The 20,694-nt window shown below is 42.6% G+C and overlaps 1 protein-coding gene across 2 annotated transcripts in view; it reads left to right on the forward strand.

The window, feature by feature from the left end:
* IDE (insulin degrading enzyme) overlaps positions 1 to 20,694 on the forward strand; it is a 1,242,012-nt gene that overhangs the window by 907,795 nt on the left and 313,523 nt on the right. For both annotated transcript variants that reach the window (XM_078643408.1, XM_078643410.1), the window contains exon 18: positions 7,804 to 7,895. In XM_078643408.1, the coding sequence (XP_078499534.1) occupies positions 7,804 to 7,895 (92 nt within the window). The remainder of the gene's footprint in view (positions 1 to 7,803; positions 7,896 to 20,694) is intronic.

Consider the following 20,694-nt stretch of genomic DNA (forward strand, 5'->3'; position numbering starts at 1 on the left):
TCGCTTTGAGCGCATCTCACAGGGTTTTAGGGTCTATGTCCGGTGTGTCGTTGTCTGTGATGTAGTCCTTGATGGCTTGTTCTATTCTAGTTTTGACTTCTTGTCTAGCCATGACTACATTGTTGAACTGCCACATTCGCGAGGGGGATTCGTTATGGCAACCTGCTAGATGTAGGGTGATGCATGAGTGGTCGAAAACTGTTCTTGCAGCTATTTCAGTGTGCTCTATGAGGTGTGTGTGCGAGCCTGAGATGAGGACATAGTCTATTCTGCTGCAGGAGTTGTGTGGGTTAGAGTAGGAGTTGTAGCCTCTGGTATTGGGATGTTGCAGTCTCCATGGGTCTTTCAGGTTGAATCTATTGCATATGTTCATTAGAGTGTTGTGTGAGGTAGGGGGCATGGTGTGGGACGTCGATTGTCTGGCTAGGGTGTAGTCTAATGCAATGTTGAAGTCTCCTGCCAGTACAGTCATGTCATTTGGGGTATTTGCCTCCAGTTTCTTCGCGATTCCCTCCCAGTATATTGTGTCGTCTGTATTAGGGACGTATATGTTGGCTACTAGTTTAGATTTGTCGCTTCTCCTCAGGCGCGTTATTAGCAGTCTCCCTTCCTCGTCATGTTGCTGGTTTTCAATGGCTATCTTTGATTTTGACTCCTCGTTTCTTACCTATTGCAGATGAACAGGCTACCTGTCCTATCCATCTTGCCCTGAGCTTGGCCGCATTCTCCAAGGAGAGTTTGGTTTCTTGTAGGAGTATAACATATCCTTTGGTCTTTGCTAGGTAGTCCAGTATCTTCTTTCTCTTGATTGGGTGGTTAAGGCCCTTTACGTTGAGGGAGACTACCTTCAGGTCTGTTAGGAGGGCTGTGTTGTTATTGTGTGGCGTGGCTGTGTTCCTATGTGTCATGGTTTACCTTTTATGGGCCTAGTAGTATTTCTCGCTCCCCCACCCCCCTGTCTGATTTCCCTACTTGGGGCGCGGCCATGGGCTGGTGGCGGCGGAACTTGGAAACCTTGGGTAAAGTGATGTGTTTCCGGTTGGTTGGTTGAAGGAACAGTATGGCACAAAGCGACTTACCAGCGGGGGATATTTGGGCACTTACATGGACAAAACAAAACAGACTTACAGAACAGACAAGACAAACTTCCTCCCCCCTATCACCCTCCCCTCCTCCCTTAGCTGAGCCATTGTACTGTAGACGTGCGACTGCAAGATCCCTCCCGTCCCGCCCCCTCCCCGGGATGTGTTAGTCCGCTAAGGTGGTTCTACTGACATCTTAGGTTACGTTTCTATCTGTACACTCATACCTATGTACTGCTAGGTGGCCTCTATCCCCCGCCCAGTTCGTTATCTATATTAAGAATATATATGGGATATATAAAAGTCTTTTTGCCGCTCTTGGTTGAGTTTCTGCCCATTGTTCGCTGGGTTAATGCCCTGTTCTTTGTTGAGCTGCAGTTCTGGCGTTCCCAATCGTGGCCTCTTCACTCTGCATGTGTTCATTGAGGTAGCCGTTGTTTTCTTGAGGTATATAGGTTGGCCCTTAATGTTCCTTGATTCCGCTTTCCTGTTTCCATAGTATTCCTGAGTGGTCACAGCGTTACTCCTTTTCTCCCCTTACATCTGCCCCCTAATCTGCAGCTAGATCAGGTGACGCGCTCCTCTTGCCTGACGGCGTTGTCGTTTCCATCTCTTGCTGTGTTGGGCCTAGAAGGTATCTTGATAGCTTGGTCGGGTTCTCGAAGATGTGTGTTCTCCCTCTATTGCTTATTCTAAATTTGGTGGGGCCCACGAAGGAGAACATGATGCTTTCTTTCCATAATTTGTCTCCCTGGGCCAAAAATCCCTTCCTTATGTCTACTGTTGTTTTCCAGTAGTCTTGCGTTAGGATTAATTCATGGCCGTTCCATTGAAGGTTTGGATTTTTTCTTGCTATTCCAAAAATGGCCTCAGTGTTATGTAATCGTAGTGGTTTGCAGATTATGGGTCTGGGGCCCAATCTGTTTGCGAGTTTGAAGACAGGCACTCTGTATGCCTTGTCTAGCTCGAAGGGATAATCGAATTTGACGATCGTGAGCTTGGGTATAAGTTCCTGTATTAGAGACCCGCATGAGCCCAGTTTTTCTTCCTCTCCCTCCGGCACACCCAGAATCCTTATGTTACCTTTTATGCTGCGATCCTCAAACTCCGCTGCCTGCTTTTGCAGGGCTGTTGTTGTATTTGTTAGAGCAACGATCGCCTTGTTTGTGCGGGTTCCCCTGTCTTCAGTGTCACTCACCCGCTGCTCTACCACTGTGATCCTGTTTTGTGCTGCATGGATGTCCTCTCTAACTGCAGCCAGCTCAAGTGGAATTGCGTCTGTGGTTTGCTTCGTCGTTTTGGCTAGGTCATGGACTTCAGCCAGTTTCTTCAATATACTATCTAGTGTGCTGTTGATGTCCGGTTTGTGTTTGATCGGGGACTCTGTCAGCCCTTCTGGCTTGGTTTTCTTTAATTGTTGCGAGATTTTGCTTTCATTGCCGGCCATGGCTTCTAGCCCATGCTTTGTTTGGAGCAGCTCAAACCTTCTACTCCTGTTCTTGGGTATCTGGTGATGTGCAGGTTCTTGAGGATGTCTGTGTTGTGGCCCACCGTCGCTGTGTTTGTTATGATTTGTTTTGTCTTTTGGCCTCAAGACCCACCTTTGGGCCTCTGTGTAGCTCAGCCTCTATTGAGGCGTTGTTTTTTTTGTGTGTTGGGGTGCTGCGGGACTCGTTTTTTCCCGCCACTCTCTCTTATGTTGTGCCCCTGCGCTGCTCCTGCTGGTGTAGACACAGTGCGTTTCCTCTTGTGTCCTTCCCTTCGCTTGTGACTGGTCTGCAGGGGATTATTGCAACACTGATGGTGCAGGTCTCAGGCTCCGAGGGCCACTGGGGGGGGACGCGGTTGGGTTGTCTGGGTATATTGAGGCGTTGTGGTTTTGCCGCATTTACCCCCGCTGGTCTCCCCAAATGCCCGCTCTCTGTGTGCTGGCCACAGTTCCGGTTTGTTTGGTGTCACCCTTTTGTTTATCCCAATGTGGTGCTTCCCCTTCGTTTGGTTCCGTCCTCGAGGCCGCGGGTGGTTTCCCCTCTTGCTTTATTTTCGGATACTTGCTGCTCGTGTTGCTGTGTGCTTCTGTTGCTCCCTTTGTTTGGTCCTATTTGACCTTCGAGTGCGCGTCTGGTCTTTTTTTTGTTACTCAGTAAAGCTGTGCCTGCCTCGGTGTGACTCAAGATGGCGGCCCCCTGTGTCTTCCTTCGGTTTCATTTTGGATTTTGCTCAGCTTTGTTCGTAGGTTTGAAGGGGACGTTTTGTTTTCCAATTCGTCCGGGGGCCCGCTCGATCGTGGTTGGTGTGCTGATCTCGCTGGTTACGGAGATCCACCAGGACTCCTTTCCTTGCTTTTCCGTTCACGCTATTTTGTGGTTATTGTAGGATACTCATCTACTGGGTGCCATTTTGAGATCGAGATTACAGTCTGCATCTTGTTAGCACTTAGGCCCACTTAATTCCTGTATTTTTCTTTTGGAGTTGTCGCTTGTGGGGCCCACCCACCTTATCGCTCTGCCCTCCTGGAGTCTAAGTCCGCAATCGACTTTTCTCAGCTCGGCACCGCGCGTCTCTCAAGATGGCTGCCCTCTATCGCACCTTCAGTTTTGTATTCTGCTTTGCTTTTGCCGAGGCAGGGGGGGGGGGGGCTCTACGGGCGTCCTCGGACTGTCGGTGCCGGTGTCGGGGGTAGCTCGCGGGGTGGGGGAGGTTTTGCACTGACCTCGTCGTCTGGAGACCCCTGCCTTTTTCAGCACTATCCCGTTGTATCTCTCGTGCGGGTTCTTCAGTTCGCCGGTGCCATTTTGGGTGTCTCCATTACATCTGGACATCCACCTCCAAACTTTCGCTTTTCAGTGCCTTTGTTGCTCTCACGATTGCTGACGGCTCGGCCTTTCTGTTCGCTGGACGTTCCGGTTCTCATTGCGCTAGTTCATACCTCGTTAAGCGCGCTGGAACCATGCTATGACTAGCTTCTTATCCCGGGGTGTAGCAGAGCTCCGGACTCAGGCAAAAAGAGCATAAAGAGCATCATAGACTGGGTAGTTTTCCCGTCGCATGGACACCTGTGGATTATTTTCTTCCATTTTTCATGTCTTGGAAATACCACAAGTTCGTGAATTGTGCCCAGCCGCTACCTAGTCAAATAGAATCTATCTTGCAAATTTCTGCCTTTGACTAAGTATTCAGGTAGCCCTGAGATGGTTGGACTAGTCATCTGTCTTGACACACTTATTTTTTCCCCTTCTCTACTATCTCTGTCTTGGCACTGTTTCTCCAAATAGATTGTTTAAACTTCTATTGCCATACTCCAATATACTTTCAGGTTTTATCACTGATAGATCTTCATCAACATTTTTGAGTCGCTTATCCATATATGCTAACAATGGGATTTTCTTATGTTGATCCAAGGCCAGGCAATCCTCAATTATATCCCTGGTAAACTTTGTTCTCTCCTTGCACCAGATGTTATACCAAGAACATAAAGCTGTACTTTTATTAAATCGGTGACATATGGTGCGTCCAGGTCCTTATGTAAAATATACAAATAAGTAGACCTTGGTACTGCCAGCAAGCGGCAAAAAAGGCATTTTCGTAGGTTTGTAATGTGTGTGTTGACATTGCCCCACACTATAGCACCATGTGGAGAAGTATGGCTCAATGGTTAGAACGACAGACCCTGATGTAGAGGTCTGGCCCGGGACCAGGGTTCAATTCCCACCTCGGCGGGTCTTGGGCTCAATTTCCTCGGACCTGATCATTCTTGCCTCGGTGCCTATTCCAATCATGGAGTCCCACTCTGCAACTCTGGGCAATAGCTTGCTTAATCTCCACAACGGCCCCCACAACGCTAAGGATGCCTGGCCTCCACCTTGCGGGTGCCCAGGAGTGGACACCTCACAGGGAAAGCCAGGATGGGTTCCACAGCGGTATTCGTACAAGCGCCTTGAGACCCTTGCGGGTGAGTAGTGCGCTATACAAGTATCAATTTAAATGTTTTACATTTACTGGTATGCATGTACTGCTGTATGGTTTGAGCATATCGGTGTATGGGTCTTCTGCCTATCTTGTTAGAAAACCGAAAAATAGCCTCCACAGTTCGAATTAATTTAAGTCTTGTCTGGGCTATTTGCGGGCCCCAACTACTGTTAACTGAAAACAATACACCTAGATAGGAAAATCTTTGGACTTCAGCCAATTTATACTCCCTCAAAAAATGATTCTTTTTCTTCCTGCTCCCCCGTCCACAGACCATCACAAACGTCTTGGTCAAATGTAATTTTAAATCTCTTTGCTCCATGTATGAGATGAATGCATCAATCCCCATCTCCTCCCTGAAACCATATTGAGAATCAGTCAAGATGTTATTGTCAACCTCCAGTCTCTCAAGTACTGTTCGCCCCATTATCTTAACGGAGGAGTCCAGAAGAGAAATTGAATGGTAGCATCTCACATATCCCCCCTCCCCCCCCCCCAAGGCATTTTTAAAAAATTGGGACGATTATACTAATCATCCATGTGTTTGGGACGCAGCCTTTGGCGGCTGCATTACAGACCTAGGTTAGTATTAGTGTCCATAACGTCGTGTGAGCTTTGTATGAATCTGTTGGGACTCCATCAGGTCCCGGGGCCTTACCACATTTGATTTTATTGATTGCTGATATAACCTCCTCTAGACTAATCTGCTGTAAAGAGATTGGGTCTTTAAGGGCTGACTCTCCTACATTACTTGGTGTATTAAAAATTTCATAAAATTGTGTTAGCCAGTCACAAGGGGCGATAAATGTTTCGACTGTAGGGACTTGTTCTTCTTTCCATAGAGGTGAATTTACTAATTTCCAGATTAATATGGAGTCCCTTGTATCCGCAGCCTGGTTCAAATGGGACCAGGCCTGCCCTTGTACATCTTCCTTCCTCCGTTTTATTTTATTTTATTTTTATTTTATTTTTTCAGAATCATGTTTGTTTATTTCCATTTCCATTGACGTTGTTTTTGCTCTTCTTTCTTTTATTTTTTTAAATCTAATTTTTTTAAGAAGGTTTAATGCTTGGTAATATATTAGTCTGAGTCGCTTCATTTCTGACCTATCTCTTGGGTTCATGTGTAAAGTTAAATTTTTTAAATTCTTGATTAGCCAGAGTACATTCATGTTCAAACGATCCTTTGACCTGCCTCTTTTAAGCCGTACTATCCCTTCATAAGTTAAAGGTTATAGCTATTGTAATTTTACCATACGCAGCCACAACCATGTTGGTAGAAGAATCAATATCGGTGCAGACAAAGAGGCTTTGTCTGTCTTTTTTTTTTTGTTTTTTTAAAAAATCTTTTTATTAAATTTTCTCATAACACGCCCCCCGAAGCGGGTAAGGCACAAGATCATTACAAATTTTTTCACAAGCAGAGGGTATCAAAACCAAACATAGATGTACATATTGTGATTGTCGTGTGTCAGGTAGCTGTAACCTCATTTGACTGAGCTATAACCAACGGGTTCATGAACACGGTGAGGGGATTTTCGGGTGGAGAGTGCAAGGGCTCTCGGGTTCGTGTTCCCTAAAATGTGTGTCCGTAGAGGCATAGGTGGGTGTCGTTCCCCTGTGTGTTGTCTCTGGCCTGTAATCTCATGATCAACCCTGGTAAGGAGAAGAGAAAAAGAAACTTGTACCGGTCTCAGAACTGCCGGTTGGAAACTATGGGGAGGTCATGCATGTGCGGGGAAGACGTCTCCTAGTGTATCGTGTAGTGTTAGATGCATGTGACTCAGTGGTCCGGGTCAGCAAGAGCGGTGCGCGGGGGGCATCCAAGGGGAAGGGGGTGTCAGCCAACGGGGGCGAAACAAACTAGTTATGGGGAGGCGTGTGGCCGCTCTCTCTCGCCTCCCGGGTGGGGGGTTCAAGGGTCCGGTACCTGCGAGGGGGGCCTCGGGAGGCCTGGGTGCGCGGGGGGGGGGGTCTGGTACGACCTCCGGGGTTGTTTCTTGTTTGAATTGGAAGAGCAGCTGGGGAGGCTTTGTCTGTCTTTAACCACTGTTTCCAACAAAATATTTCCATTTATCCCTGTCCATTTATTACTGATACCATTTTTCCCAGCTACAGCTATATTAGGTGCCAGCATTTATCCTCAATTCTGCTTGTTTCAACACTTAAGGACAGTGTTAAGCATGGTCACTGTAGCTTGTAAATTCCATGTAAAGTGACCCTAGATACTTGAGACAGTTTTTTACATTATGATATGGTCAATACACAATGAGCTTTCTCTGCCTTGAAAAGTGGGTTTTGGTTAATCGCCTCCTTCACAGTTAGTTACTAGTTTTTCTAATTTGTATTTGCACAGGAGCTCATTTAACTGTTCCCCATAGCTGTCGTGGGGGGAATTATGTTGATTATTCCCTGCGATATCAGTAAAACCACATGCACTCATCCCTGAGAGGCTGCACAAGGAAAACCAGGTTGCTTTTTTGCAACCTTTACAAAGGGACAAAGTTGCGGACACACAAGCAACTGTAGTAGAGTATGATTCTGTCTGTAGTGCAGTAAACTTGTCCTTGGAACTGGTGAGGACTACTACTGCAGCCTTTATGAATTATAATGGACTTATTTTACCATGCTAATGTTCCATATAACGTGAAGACTGCTCATGTTTAAGGACTTTGCCTCTTTGAATCTTGCTGTTTGTTAATATTGATGGGTAAGTGGCATTTTTACTTACTGGTTCATATATTCATTTTAGATGTCACTCTTCCCCGACTAAAGGCCTTTATACCTCAACTGTTATCACGATTACACATTGAAGCACTTCTACATGGCAATATTACAAAACAGGTTGGTTCCTTCAATTAATATTTGATGTTGAAGTTCTAGTTGAATATGGTGAAGAAAAGAGTCAATGGTGCTACACACCTTAAGGCTTATTTGTGTAAATGTTTCTTGTATTTTCCATTGCATTTTAAATCTAAACACAATGTCCAAGCTTGTACAATAGTCATTACGACCTTTAATACCAATTTTCCTCTGCACTTATGCCCTGCTCTACAAGTGTCTGTGATGACAGTTCAGTGGTGGTAATAGGTGTGTCATCCTCATAAAAACCATACCTGCCAGGCTTTGTTAATAAACAGCTTTATGTAAATTGTCTGTGCGCATACCCAAGTGTAAGAACGAGGTAAGGCTTATGGGCTGCAACTGTATCTTCTTCAAAATTGTAATGCAAGCGTTGATGTGCTTTAACATGTAATGTAAAATTATGTCATGTGAAAGATTGTGAAACATGCTCACTTCCACTGCTCTGTTTGCACACTATTTTTGTATCTGGATCTCAGAAGGTTGGCAGCAGCAATACAGCTAGTTCAGAAAGAAAGGGATGGGATTGAAGCATTGGTCGTTAGATAGAGAATGAAGTCAAAGGAAAGCCAGCTTTTCTCATGTAGACACACTCCAAATGGTAAAGGCAACTATCATATTTGTTTGCTCTGTATAATCTCTTAATAAACATCAGTAAAGCCATGGCTCATAAAGTGCAAAATATTATTTTGTACAGTTGTATACTGATTGATACTTTTACCGGTGGATTATTCATTTAACAAATCTCCCTCAGTTGCCAGACTTGATCCGGAAAAGTGGTATCACACCTCCAGCTAGACTTAAGCGCCTCCCTGGATGTAATATTAATAGCTGTATGTGATCACACCCCAGTGCTCCGAATGAAACACTTTATCGTATTTGATTTTCTAACAAAGTTTACAGTAGTAACAAAACAGAATTCAATTGTTAGACTAGAACAATACGAATTATATTTTAATCCAATGTTCGATAGCGGTCAATAAAATGATGTGCTTTAAAATGTATAAAACAATTTAAGTACAATACAAATTAAAGAATACTGTGTAAAATTAATTTATATCAGCTCGAGGACTAAGACTTTAAATCTAGCAACCAATGTATCAAGAGTTTAGTTAATAGTCGTAGGACAAGGTTGTTCTAAAATTGTATCTGATGGTGCTGTAGCTGACCATGCCAAAGATTTTAACTTTGCCTCATAATAGACAAGGATGTTATTGTCCATTCTGTGATTTTGTCAGATTGATCTTAAATGTTTCCTACATTCTACTAACAGTATGGGGTATATATATATATATATATATATATATATATATATATATATATATCAATTCCGCTTTTCCCGTAGGGAAGTTTGTTCCTCATGCACTCCTGTGTGAAGAATTTCAAAAAACCACACCGGGTTTAAAATCCAATTATGATTTCTTTATTTCAGCAACCAGCAAAACCCAACGCGTTTCGGTCTCTACAGAGACCTTGCTCACAGGTAAGTTTGTTTGACACCATTTTGCTGTTAAATAAAGAAAAGAAAAGGGGAAAAAAGGGGGGGGGGTGGGACCCTTTCAAATTACATCACTTCCTGTAGATTATACAGGTATTCTGGGACATGTAGTTTGTTAATTTGATTCATGCGTGGCGCAGAACATAAATTTGTTGGTCTTTTTCAAAAACATACATATTTTTTCAAAGCAAATTAATTTGTACCTTAAGCATTTGACTCATGCATTTATATTCTAATTGAACCATAAAGGGATTTCAATTTCTCAACACAATCATTATTGAAGCCCTCTAGTGGGCAATTTTGACAATTTTTACGATTTTTGCACGAGTTCAACGATTATACATTTGAATCCTATCTTGAAATTAATATCAAACAACTGAAATAAACATTAATGTAATCACAGCCCTCTAGTGGGCAAATCGGTTCTGCACCTTTTTAGATCATACTTTTACGTTTAACTGTGTAATCCAATATGTCCTGAATAAAGAACATTTTTGTGAGAATCAAGTTTTTTTTAAAAAGAGATACTGAGTGGGCATCAGTCATTCTCTGAAAAGTGCAACTTTACAGATGGCAATGTAGTTCTTCGTCCTGATTGTGCCCAAACGGGCTCAAAGTGCGGAAATTCATAATATGTTTAGACTCTTTTTGTCTCATCACCAATTCACGGTCTCCGCCTCTTCGATTTGGTCCAACACTTTCGATTCCATAGAAGATTAGAGATTTCCAATCTCCTTTATGTTCCTTCTCCATATGTCTTGCCATGGCATTGCTACGATCACAGTTGATTGTGGCACGAACATGCTCTAAAATCCGAAGTTTGAGTTCTGTTGTTGTTGTAAAAGACCTTTACCAACTAAACCTACCACTTACTAAAGACAATCTTTCTAAACAAGAACGCCAGGCATTGAACTCATTGCAAAAGGATGATTCTATCGAAATTAAAATTGCCGATAAGGGTGGCAACGTCGTTGTTCAAGATAAGGAGGCATACATGCGGGAAGCCTACTCGCAATTACAAAATCAGAAATATTATGAGAAACTAAAAACCAACCCTCTACCCAAACTCAAAGAAGATCTAGATACAAAATTGGATTTGTGGTTCGCACAAAAATTATTGGATTTTGATGAATATAAATATCTGCAAACTAAACACCCCAAAATGGCAACAATTTATTTTCTGCCCAAGATCCATAAACATCCCACTAGACCACCAGGAAGACCAATAATCTCTGCCAAAGGGGCATTATTAGAGCCTATTGCCAATTATATTGATGTCTTTCTATTACCCTATGTAAAGGGCCTAACATCTTACATAAAGGACACTGGCGACATGTTGAGAAGACTACAGGACACTCAATGGCAACCTACGTACAAATTGATTACAATGGATGTAATATCTCTATATTCCAACATTGAAAATAAAATTGGCATGGAAGCATGTAAATCTTTCCTCAAAGACAGAAGTATACAACTGGCTGATCATAGCAACATGCTGTTGGAGATGATCTCGATGTGCCTGGAGCAAAACATTTTCCTATTTGGAAATGAAATCTATCGCCAAGCGAAAGGCACCGCGATGGGCTTTTCCTTTAGCCCTTCGTATGCCTGCCTGACAATGGGGCAATGGGAAAAGACTTGGGCCTGGAGATCAGAAAACGACCAAGCGGTTCAAAAAACCATAGCTTGGTTGAGATATATAGACGACTTGTTGCTCATTTGGGAAGGAACTAACGAGGAGTTTGAAAAGTACTTTGAAATTCTGAACAACTCCAATTTTGGTTTAAATTTTACCTATACCATCAGTGACTCCAGGGTTGTGTTTTTAGACATGGAGATTTTCGTTAAAGACAATGTTCTGCACACTACATTGCACCGAAAAAGCACCGCAACAAATGCGGTTCTACATGCGCAGAGTTTCCATCAATCTAGTCTTCTGCGAAACATCCCATATGGAGAATTTCTCCGAATCAAAAGAATCTGTTCAAATGAATAGGATGGACAAAAACATAAAGACCTAGCCAGGAACAGATTTTTGAAAAGGAAATACAATCCAGCATGGATACAAACTGCCTCTAATCGCTCCACAATGATAAAAAGAACTGATTTATTGGCGGATAAACCAAAATCAAAAGAGGATGAAGTAGATAAAATTCGTTTCATCACCACTCACTCAACGGCCAACCAAGCCATCAAAAAGATTTTTCAAAAAAACTGGCATATTCTCCATATGGATCCCACAGTATCTCAAATTGTAGGAGATCACCCAAATATAACCTATCGAAGGGCAAAAAACTTGAAAGACAAATTGATTCACAGTCATTTTCAGGAACAAAAGAAACCGGAAGCATGGCGCAGACCCAAAGGATTTTATAAATGCTCAGGATGCAAAGTATGTTGCATTGCCAAGACAACCAAGGAGATACAAATGGCAAACAAAAAAACTTGGAAAATTGAACAATTAATTAATTGTAAAACTCAGTTTGTTGTTTATGCCCTTGAGTGCCCTTGCTCCCAGAAGTACATTGGAAGCACTAAAAAAGAACTCAAACTTCGGATTTTAGAGCATGTTCGTGCCACAATCAACTGTGATCGTAGCAATGCCATGGCAAGACATATGGAGAAGGAACATAAAGGAGATTGGAAATCTCTAATCTTCTATGGAATCGAAAGTGTTGGACCAAATCGAAGAGGCGGAGACCGTGAATTGGTGATGAGACAAAAAGAGTCTAAACATATTATGAATTTCCGCACTTTGAGCCCGTTTGGGCACAATCAGGACGAAGAACTACATTGCCATCTGTAAAGTTGCACTTTTCAGAGAATGACTGATGCCCACTCAGTATCTCTTTTTAAAAAAAAACTTGATTCTCACAAAAATGTTCTTTATTCAGGACATATTGGATTACACAGTTAAACGTAAAAGTATGATCTAAAAAGGTGCAGAACCGATTTGCCCACTAGAGGGCTGTGATTACATTAATGTTTATTTCAGTTGTTTGATATTAATTTCAAGATAGGATTCAAATGTATAATCGTTGAACTCGTGCAAAAATCGTAAAAATGGTCAAAATTGCCCACTAGAGGGCTTCAATAATGATTGTGTTGAGAAATTGAAATCCCTTTATGGTTCAATTAGAATATAAATGCATGAGTCAAATGCTTAAGGTACAAATTAATTTGCTTTGAAAAAATATGTATGTTTTTGAAAAAGACCAACAAATTTATGTTCTGCGCCACGCATGAATCAAATTAACAAACTACATGTCCCAGAATACCTGTATAATCTACAGGAAGTGATGTAATTTGAAAGGGTCCCACCCCCCCCTTTTTTCCCCTTTTCTTTTCATTATTTAACAGCAAAATGGTGTCAAACAAACTTACCTGTGAGCAAGGTCTCCGTAGAGACCGAAACGCGTTGGGTTTTGCTGGTTGCTGAAATAAAGAAATCATAATTGGATTTAAAACCCGGTGTGGTTTTTTGAAATTCTTCACACAGGAGTGCATGAGGAACAAACTTCCCTACGGGAAAAGCGGAATTGTTGTAAATCGCAGCGGGTCCTGCTGCGCCTCGCGTGCACTGCCCCAGAGCACCCGGGAGCCTCCGAGCTTGGGCCAGACCGAATCTTATATATATATATATATATATATATATATATATATATATATATATATATATATATATATATATATAATTTGTAATGTAGTTTCTTTGTGGGATTGATTTAAGCAGCAGTGTTGACTCACTAGTGTTTTTGTTTAATGGTCCTTCACATTGTGACAAAGATATATAGGCGATACTAATTTTGATTCGTGAATTTATTTTGGCCCAAATAAGATTGTCTTTTTGTTGCCATCAAATAGGGGTTCAAGGATAACTGGTCCGGCGTCTTCCACTCCAAGACCAACCCCAGTGGTCTTTATCAAAGTTAAAGTTCAGTCTTGTGGAGGTATAGGATGATCTCAATTCTTTTTAGAAGTTCTAAATTCACTGAGTATCTCATAATTCGAAAATAATCCACATTGGTCATCAGTGTGGATTTCTTGCAAAATTGATCTTTAATTTGAATTATTGTACAGTCAGCCAACACATGTATCAAGGGATACCCCTCTTCAGAGCTGTGAAAATGAACTACACATAATTGTATATTAAAGTCATGAACATAAAAATCCAGTGTATAATGCACCAGTCGAGTTTATAAATCTTTATTTAGCTTGAACAGCTGTAAAACGATACAATAATAATACATATATCAATCAAAACAGCCATAAAAAAGATTCAGCAGTAATACAGATATCAATGAAAACATTAAGTGAATTAAATTAATTAAATTAGAACCCAAGGCATGTTCGGTGTCTGAGGTACAAAAAGTAAGCCTATCCCCATAAGATACTAGTGTAGGCCCCGCTAAGGGCTCACTTGCCAGCTGGACGATATTAGGATCTTTAAATTGTGTGGAGAAGAATTCCACCCAATCTGCAGCGGAAACATGATTTTCAGGGGTTAGGGAATCCGAGTCCCTGCCCCATCTGACAAACTCCCATATATATTACAGCAGCAGCATCCAATTACAGTATACGATAAATTGGAGTACAGTAATAAAACATGCATCATTAAAAAACATTCAGTGGGTCAATTACAGCAGCATCAACTGACAGCATACAATGACTGGGCACAAACTTAAAAGCTTTACAAAGAGAGCTATAGTCATTAGTGTGTAATTCTTGCAAAAATGATCTTTAATTGGAATTATTATACCACCTGCCAACATGTGTTCAAGGGATAACCCTCTTCTTCTGAGTGTGAAAATGTATTACACATAATTGTGTATTAAAGTCATAAATATAAACATTCATGGTAAAGTGCACAAAATGCAAGATAAAATCACAATACATGTCACAGATTCCTGGACATATTACATTGAAATATATACCATATACAGATTTAATTGTCGCAAGTTGGAAGTTATTCAAACCATAAATAATAATTATGTAAGAAAATAGTAATTATTTCGGAGATCTGTCGGGTACAAATGAAGATAACACCTTGTTAGTCTTCTGTAATAATTCATAATTATATGTCCTTAATCGATAAATATCACCTCTTTCTCATACTTTACACAAAGAACTTAACTATTAAATATATCTCAATATGTATGTTTCACCAAAAATGCAACGTCTTGTTCACATAGGCCATCCTACTTTCGTCCCTGTTTGCACTGAAAACGCATGATTTATAATATCTTACATTATCTGACCACAATCCTATTCATATTATAACTCTCAAAAAATCAACTAGCATCATACACCCCCATTAAGAACATCCAACCTCTTCTTTGTAATATTTGTAAGTCATGTCCCTTCTTATGCGAAAAAGATATGTTATAACTTAAGGTTTTAAGGAAATACTTGCCTCTTAAAACAGATATCCTGCTTTTATATCGTGCCTGATATTGTCTACTGAAAGTTGTATCTATGGTATATTATTACCAAATAATATTTAAGATATAAATGTCAAAGATTGCCCCATTCTGGTAACGACTAAGAAAATGATACCATATTAGTTACTGTCATCCCATTAATGTATAGTGTTCAAAGCAATATGTTTTTTTGTTTTGTTTTTTGAAACATTTTTATTGAGTTTGCCATTACATCTTACATTGCCACGGTTATAGTGCCTGGTGTATTGCATTCCAATAGGGTTGTATCGTGGGACACAACCAAAACATGTGCATAAATGTTGCGTCTGGGGATTGGCATGTTGGCCAGAGAAATTGCGTGTCTGGATAGAACCGCTGGAGCCGTGCTGGGGTAAGGTAGGCCCGGTGTAGTATGGAGAACTCTACCTTTTTAAAGCGACCTTTGCCGGATACTTTCTTCGGGTATTCTTGGGCTTGTTCCCATTCCTTGTCGGGAAACTGCGCCCATATTGAGTATCACGTGGAGTACCAGGTGTGTTGCTGGTTCAAACCAATATGATGTTAACGATGTAAATCCCAATTAGTTATTTGTAAATACATATATTATTGTAATATAACACATCGACTTCTGTCATGTGTCCGTGTTCTACTGCTCGATAATTTTTTTTTATTTTATTAAAGACCTTTATTGTCAGTATGCACACAAGTTACACAGTTGAGGGCCCACAACCTTAATAGAAAGGCAGGCAGCTTGTCGTTGAATCAAATAAACATGAGCAAAGTGCATGCCTAACATACGTTAAAATACACAGCAAGTCGCCTACAACCACTTAGGGCCGGCCGCGTTTACAAAATCAGTTGGTCTCAGTTTTATTTTTCCTAATTTTATTTAAATAACAGATGTCTAACAGAACTTGATCAGACCACTACCGCATTCCGTCTTCAGCTCCACCTCTCAATAACTCGATAAATGTGAAACCTCTATCCAGTAAGTCCCACACTAGTTCAGTTCATTTAGTCTTTATTTCGAATAAAATTCATAAAAGACAGCAAAGATAAAAACATTTTCTACAGTTTCAACATTATACAAAGGAACCCCAGAAATATAAGGAAATTTACATTCAAACAATATACAGACATAAAAAAAAATAAAAAAAATTTAGGTTAATTTACATGGGGTTACAGTTTCTTTGCGCGAATCAGCCACAACCACCCCAAAAATTTAGCGACACAAATCACAGATTTTTCGATACGTAAGTCGCATAATTTCAACAGGGCTGCACGATGCCCCCCACACTTTAAGGTTTTGCAGATAGGCTTCAACCATTTTTGTCTGGGCATTCGATACGCTGGGCATGCAAAAAACAGGTGACCGATACTTTCGACCTGGTCCGGACAAAAAGGGCATTTGTTACTTGAATTCTTCGCCCACTTTGCAGTAAAGGAGTTGATCGGCAAGGTACCCACCCTAAACTGATGATACAGCTTACGGTCGAGGGTTTTGCATATCATATCCCAATAGGGCTCAAGGGACGGTGTTATCTTGTGTGTTAAAAACAGTCCCGTTAGGCTATTTTCTGACGAAAGAGAGACCAGTACAGATTTCTTAGCAGCCCAAAATTGCTCTTTAAATTCCACTTTAGATGGAAACCTAGAATATTCAGGATGTAACCATAATTCAGGGAGGCCCATAGAATACAATATTTGTTTAACCTCCTGCAACCATGGGATTTTGTGAGCACCCCACAATGATCTAACCTCGCCCAATTCATGAGCGAAAAGAATAAGCTCTTGGGTCGTCCAAAGGCGACGCCAAAGAGCTACGAGACGATACTGTGCCATCTCATTCAGCGGTCTGCAGCCTAAGTCCAAAAGCAATGGTTTTATGGGTGACGATTGTGGGAGCCCCACTAAGTTCCGAAAAAACCTATTCTGGGCAGTGGTTAGTTCTGTCAGGCCTTTATAACCCCATATGTCTGCACCATATAGGGTAGCTGCATTGACCTTGGCCTCATAAATTTTTAGCGCTGGTGTAATGCGTTTGGTCAAGGTTTTTTTCTGTTCCTTCAGCAAGCATCCTGCCAGGCGAACAAATTTAAGAATTAAAACCTCCAACTGGGGGTTCCAAGTAAGTTGGTGGTCAAGGGTCACGCCCAAGTATGTCATGACTTTGACCTGTTCGATTGGGACACCATCTAATAAAAACGAGCTTTTAATTGGTTTATTTCTGTTAAAAATCATAAATTTAGTTTTATCGGCATTAATCTGAAGATCATTTTTTGTGCAAAATTCAGCAAATCTGTTTAGAGCTACTTGTAAGCCGCTCCGAGTCTTGGAAAGGAGCAGGGTGTCGTCGGCGAATATTAACATGGGGTATTTTGATCCTCCGAAGGTGGGAGCATCAGTTTGTGTTTCGCTAAAGAATTCAACCACCCGGTTGATAAACAGGAGAAACAGGGTAGGGGCCAGCACGCAACCCTGCCTCACCCCACGTTCGACAGGGAAGCTAGCGGTCACATGACCCTGTTTCCCCCATCTTACCCGGGCAAAGTTGTCCTCGTGTAAGCGTCTGACCAGCTCTAAAAGTTCAGGTGGAAGGCCCATGAGTCTAAGGGCTTCCCATAGTTTTGCCCTGGGAACCAGGTCGAATGCCGACCTGAGATCAACAAAGGCGGCGTAGATGACACCACCGCCCAAGAAAACCACCTTCCAATACAGCATGGTAAGACGAAACACCTGGTCCAGGGTGCTGGTGCCTGATCTAAACCCTGCCTGCATGGGGGAGAGTATGTTATTCTGCTCAATCCACCCCTGTATTCTAGCCAGTGCCATTCTTGATACCACTTTTTGTATAGTATCGATCAGGCTAATGGGGCGATAGTTTTTCGGTAAAGATCGATCCCCTTTCTTATAAACTGGAAGTATCTCAGCCCCTTTCCAGGATTGTGGTACCCTTGCCCCTGCTGAAATAGAATTTGCTAGAGTTGTTATATAAGGGACCCACAGATCTAAGTTTGATTTAAAAAGGTCCGCTGGTACAGCATCTATACCTGGGGCCCTTCCAGACCGAATAGAACCCAAGGCATGTTCGGTGTCTGAGGTACAAAAAGTAAGCCTATCCCCATAAGATACTAGTGTAGGCCCCGCTAAGGGCTCACTTGCCAGCTGGACGATATTAGGATCTTTAAATTGTGTGGAGAAGAATTCCACCCAATCTGCAGCGGAAACATGATTTTCAGGGGTTAGGGAATCCGAGTCCCTGCCCCATCTGACAAACTCCCAAAATTTAATTTGGTTGGACGACTCACAGGCTTTAAGAAGATCAAGCCAGTACGAATCGTCCCATTCCCTTTTGGCTTCCCAGATAATGCGTTTGTAAGCCTGTCTCGCTTTCCTGATGTCTGGAGTATTTCTAGATTTAACAGCAGCAATTAGAATGCTGTGGGCTTCTCTGCAATTTTTATTATACCAACCTTTGAATTGCTTCACTTTCTGTTTACTACATGGCCTAGTGAGAAGTTCCCTAATAGCCGCAAAGCATGCCTCATGGAGATCAACAATAATGGGCTGTACCCTGCCATCAGGGGATAATACAGTCATCCTATCTCTAGTATCTAGGACCAGTTCTTCTATTTGGAAGACAAGCTCTTCATCAGCTATGACCCTTGACCATTTGACCCGTCTTCTGTTGTCACACAGGACTAGGTCTGATGTAATACAAGCTGTTTCCGTCTGGGGGAGCCCTAGACCAGGGACCCTAAGTCCAAGTGAGAGCGGGTTATGATCGCTCTCTGGCCTAGTCTCTACTGACATATCAATTACATCAGACCAGGATTCTATGTTGACCAATATGTAGTCGATGCGACTTGCACTGGACCCATTGTCAAAGGTTGGTCTCCCCACCTTATCGGACAAGCTACGGCCATTCACCGCCCGGAGCCCCCATTCCAGGCAGAGCCCAAGCCAATGAAAGGCAGCCTCCGTGCCCCTGACACCCTTAGTTATTGCAAGCGGGGGGATATTCCAGACAATATCTTCATCCATCCCTACATCCTCAGCAAGACTCAGGAGGGGTTCAAATGAACAGTTCAGATCACCAGCTACTAAAGTAAGCTGGTCACTTTTCTACTCTTTTAGGAGATCTTCCAATCCATTAAGGATAGGTTGCTTCCTACCACCCTGACAACCTCGGGCATAGATATTAATTAGAACAATATCCTTACAGTTCTCCTTACTTAGAGATATACAGAGGAGATCAGCATTCTTCACCAGGATTTCCCTGACACTGAAACCTAGTGAGTTTTTTATCCATATGGTGAGGCCACCAGAAGCCCTACCCCTGGAACCCTGTGTTGCTGGTTTAAAAAAATTTAGGAAGCCTACTCTAAACAGGGGATCAACTGACCAAGTTTCTTGGAAAACGATGATGTCGTATGTATTAATGTAATCTACCCAGTCATCGTTGTCCAGGCGACCCCTTAGACCTGCTATATTCCATGAGGCCACCGTAATTTCATTAACTCGTTTTCTAGGGCTGAAGGACTCAAATTGTCCCAGAGCACCTAACTCATCCTGGACTGGGTTATAAACATTGTCCAGTGTTATTTGTGGGCCTGATGGTGACATAGGATGTGCCATACTGGGTACTGACAGGGTGGACGGAGTAGGATCTACTGGATATTTGGAAGTATCCACCCCCCCGAGTCAGTCGACCCCATCCAGACAGCCAAACATATTTGAAGTAGGAACCCCTTGCCACCAGGTAATCTCAGTGGTACAGACATGTGGTGTTAGTCATTTGTGCACTTCCTTCGTTTTTTCCCCCACAGATGCTCCACAGGCGCCACAGTGATCTCTCCTGCTTATTGTATTGCGGCGTATTAGTGTTATTTGGTAATATTAGTTGGCTTTTCGGTGTCACCATACAGCGGCACAGCAAACCCGGTACTTGTCAATCATGTCACATACAGACTGAATTGATCCATGGACTGTCCTGTTCCGCTCCGCATGTACAGGCGTGTGCTGTAGTCAGGTGCCGGTTATCTACGGTGGAGCTAGCTGTGGGGACAACATGCACTCCAGATTCATAGTGGAGAGCCGTATTACGTGACAACAAGGCTAGCGTGCTGGCCAGTTTATGCCGCTTCGCGCGTTTTAGCTGCTACAGATGTACGAGCCGTGTTGTTGCCACGCTAAAGGTTGTACAGAACGTTTGCATGAGTACATTGGTAGGGCATGCAGGTTCCCATAGTCCTATGTATGTGCATCCGCTGTATCTACAATCCGATGCCATAAATAATGATAGAGTGCCAGCATTTTATTATTCCCTTACGGGCGCCGCCATTTTGGTTGACCCTCTTCGCGCCTTTATTTACAGACACCTCTGTTGCACTTGGTCAAGCCGTGTCCGCTTTATCGCCAATTTGTAGAGTCGCGGTAATTACGGCAGTGCTTCCCCACGTTGCGCTGTGTTATAGCGAACTCAGAGTCTGTACGTTCGTGTTATTAAGGAACATGCACTCATAAAGCGGCAGAGAGCCAGTGTCGATCTCCTGTTATTACCACAAGCAGTGCTCTCGTCGCATTGTAAGCAGTTTTACTTTTTATGGCAACCTGCAGTGCAATAGTTCGCCTCCGTTACTCACCGTTCCGCGCCCGGGTTGCTGCGCGGCTTCTTGGTGCGTGATCCATGCGTTTCCGATGCCCATCACTCCGACAGTCCACAGGCAGTCGCCATCTTGCCAGCCCGGGTCGCGGACCCCGGCAGTCTCCACGAGTCGGATTACATCCGCACAGCAGCTAGTAGTGTGGTGAAAAGGGTATCGATGTGCGCCGACCATCCTCCGCTGTCCGATTTTGCCGT

This window comes from Lissotriton helveticus, chromosome 5_1 (assembly GCF_964261635.1).
Source record: "Lissotriton helveticus chromosome 5_1, aLisHel1.1, whole genome shotgun sequence".
NCBI lineage: Eukaryota > Metazoa > Chordata > Amphibia > Caudata > Salamandridae > Lissotriton > Lissotriton helveticus.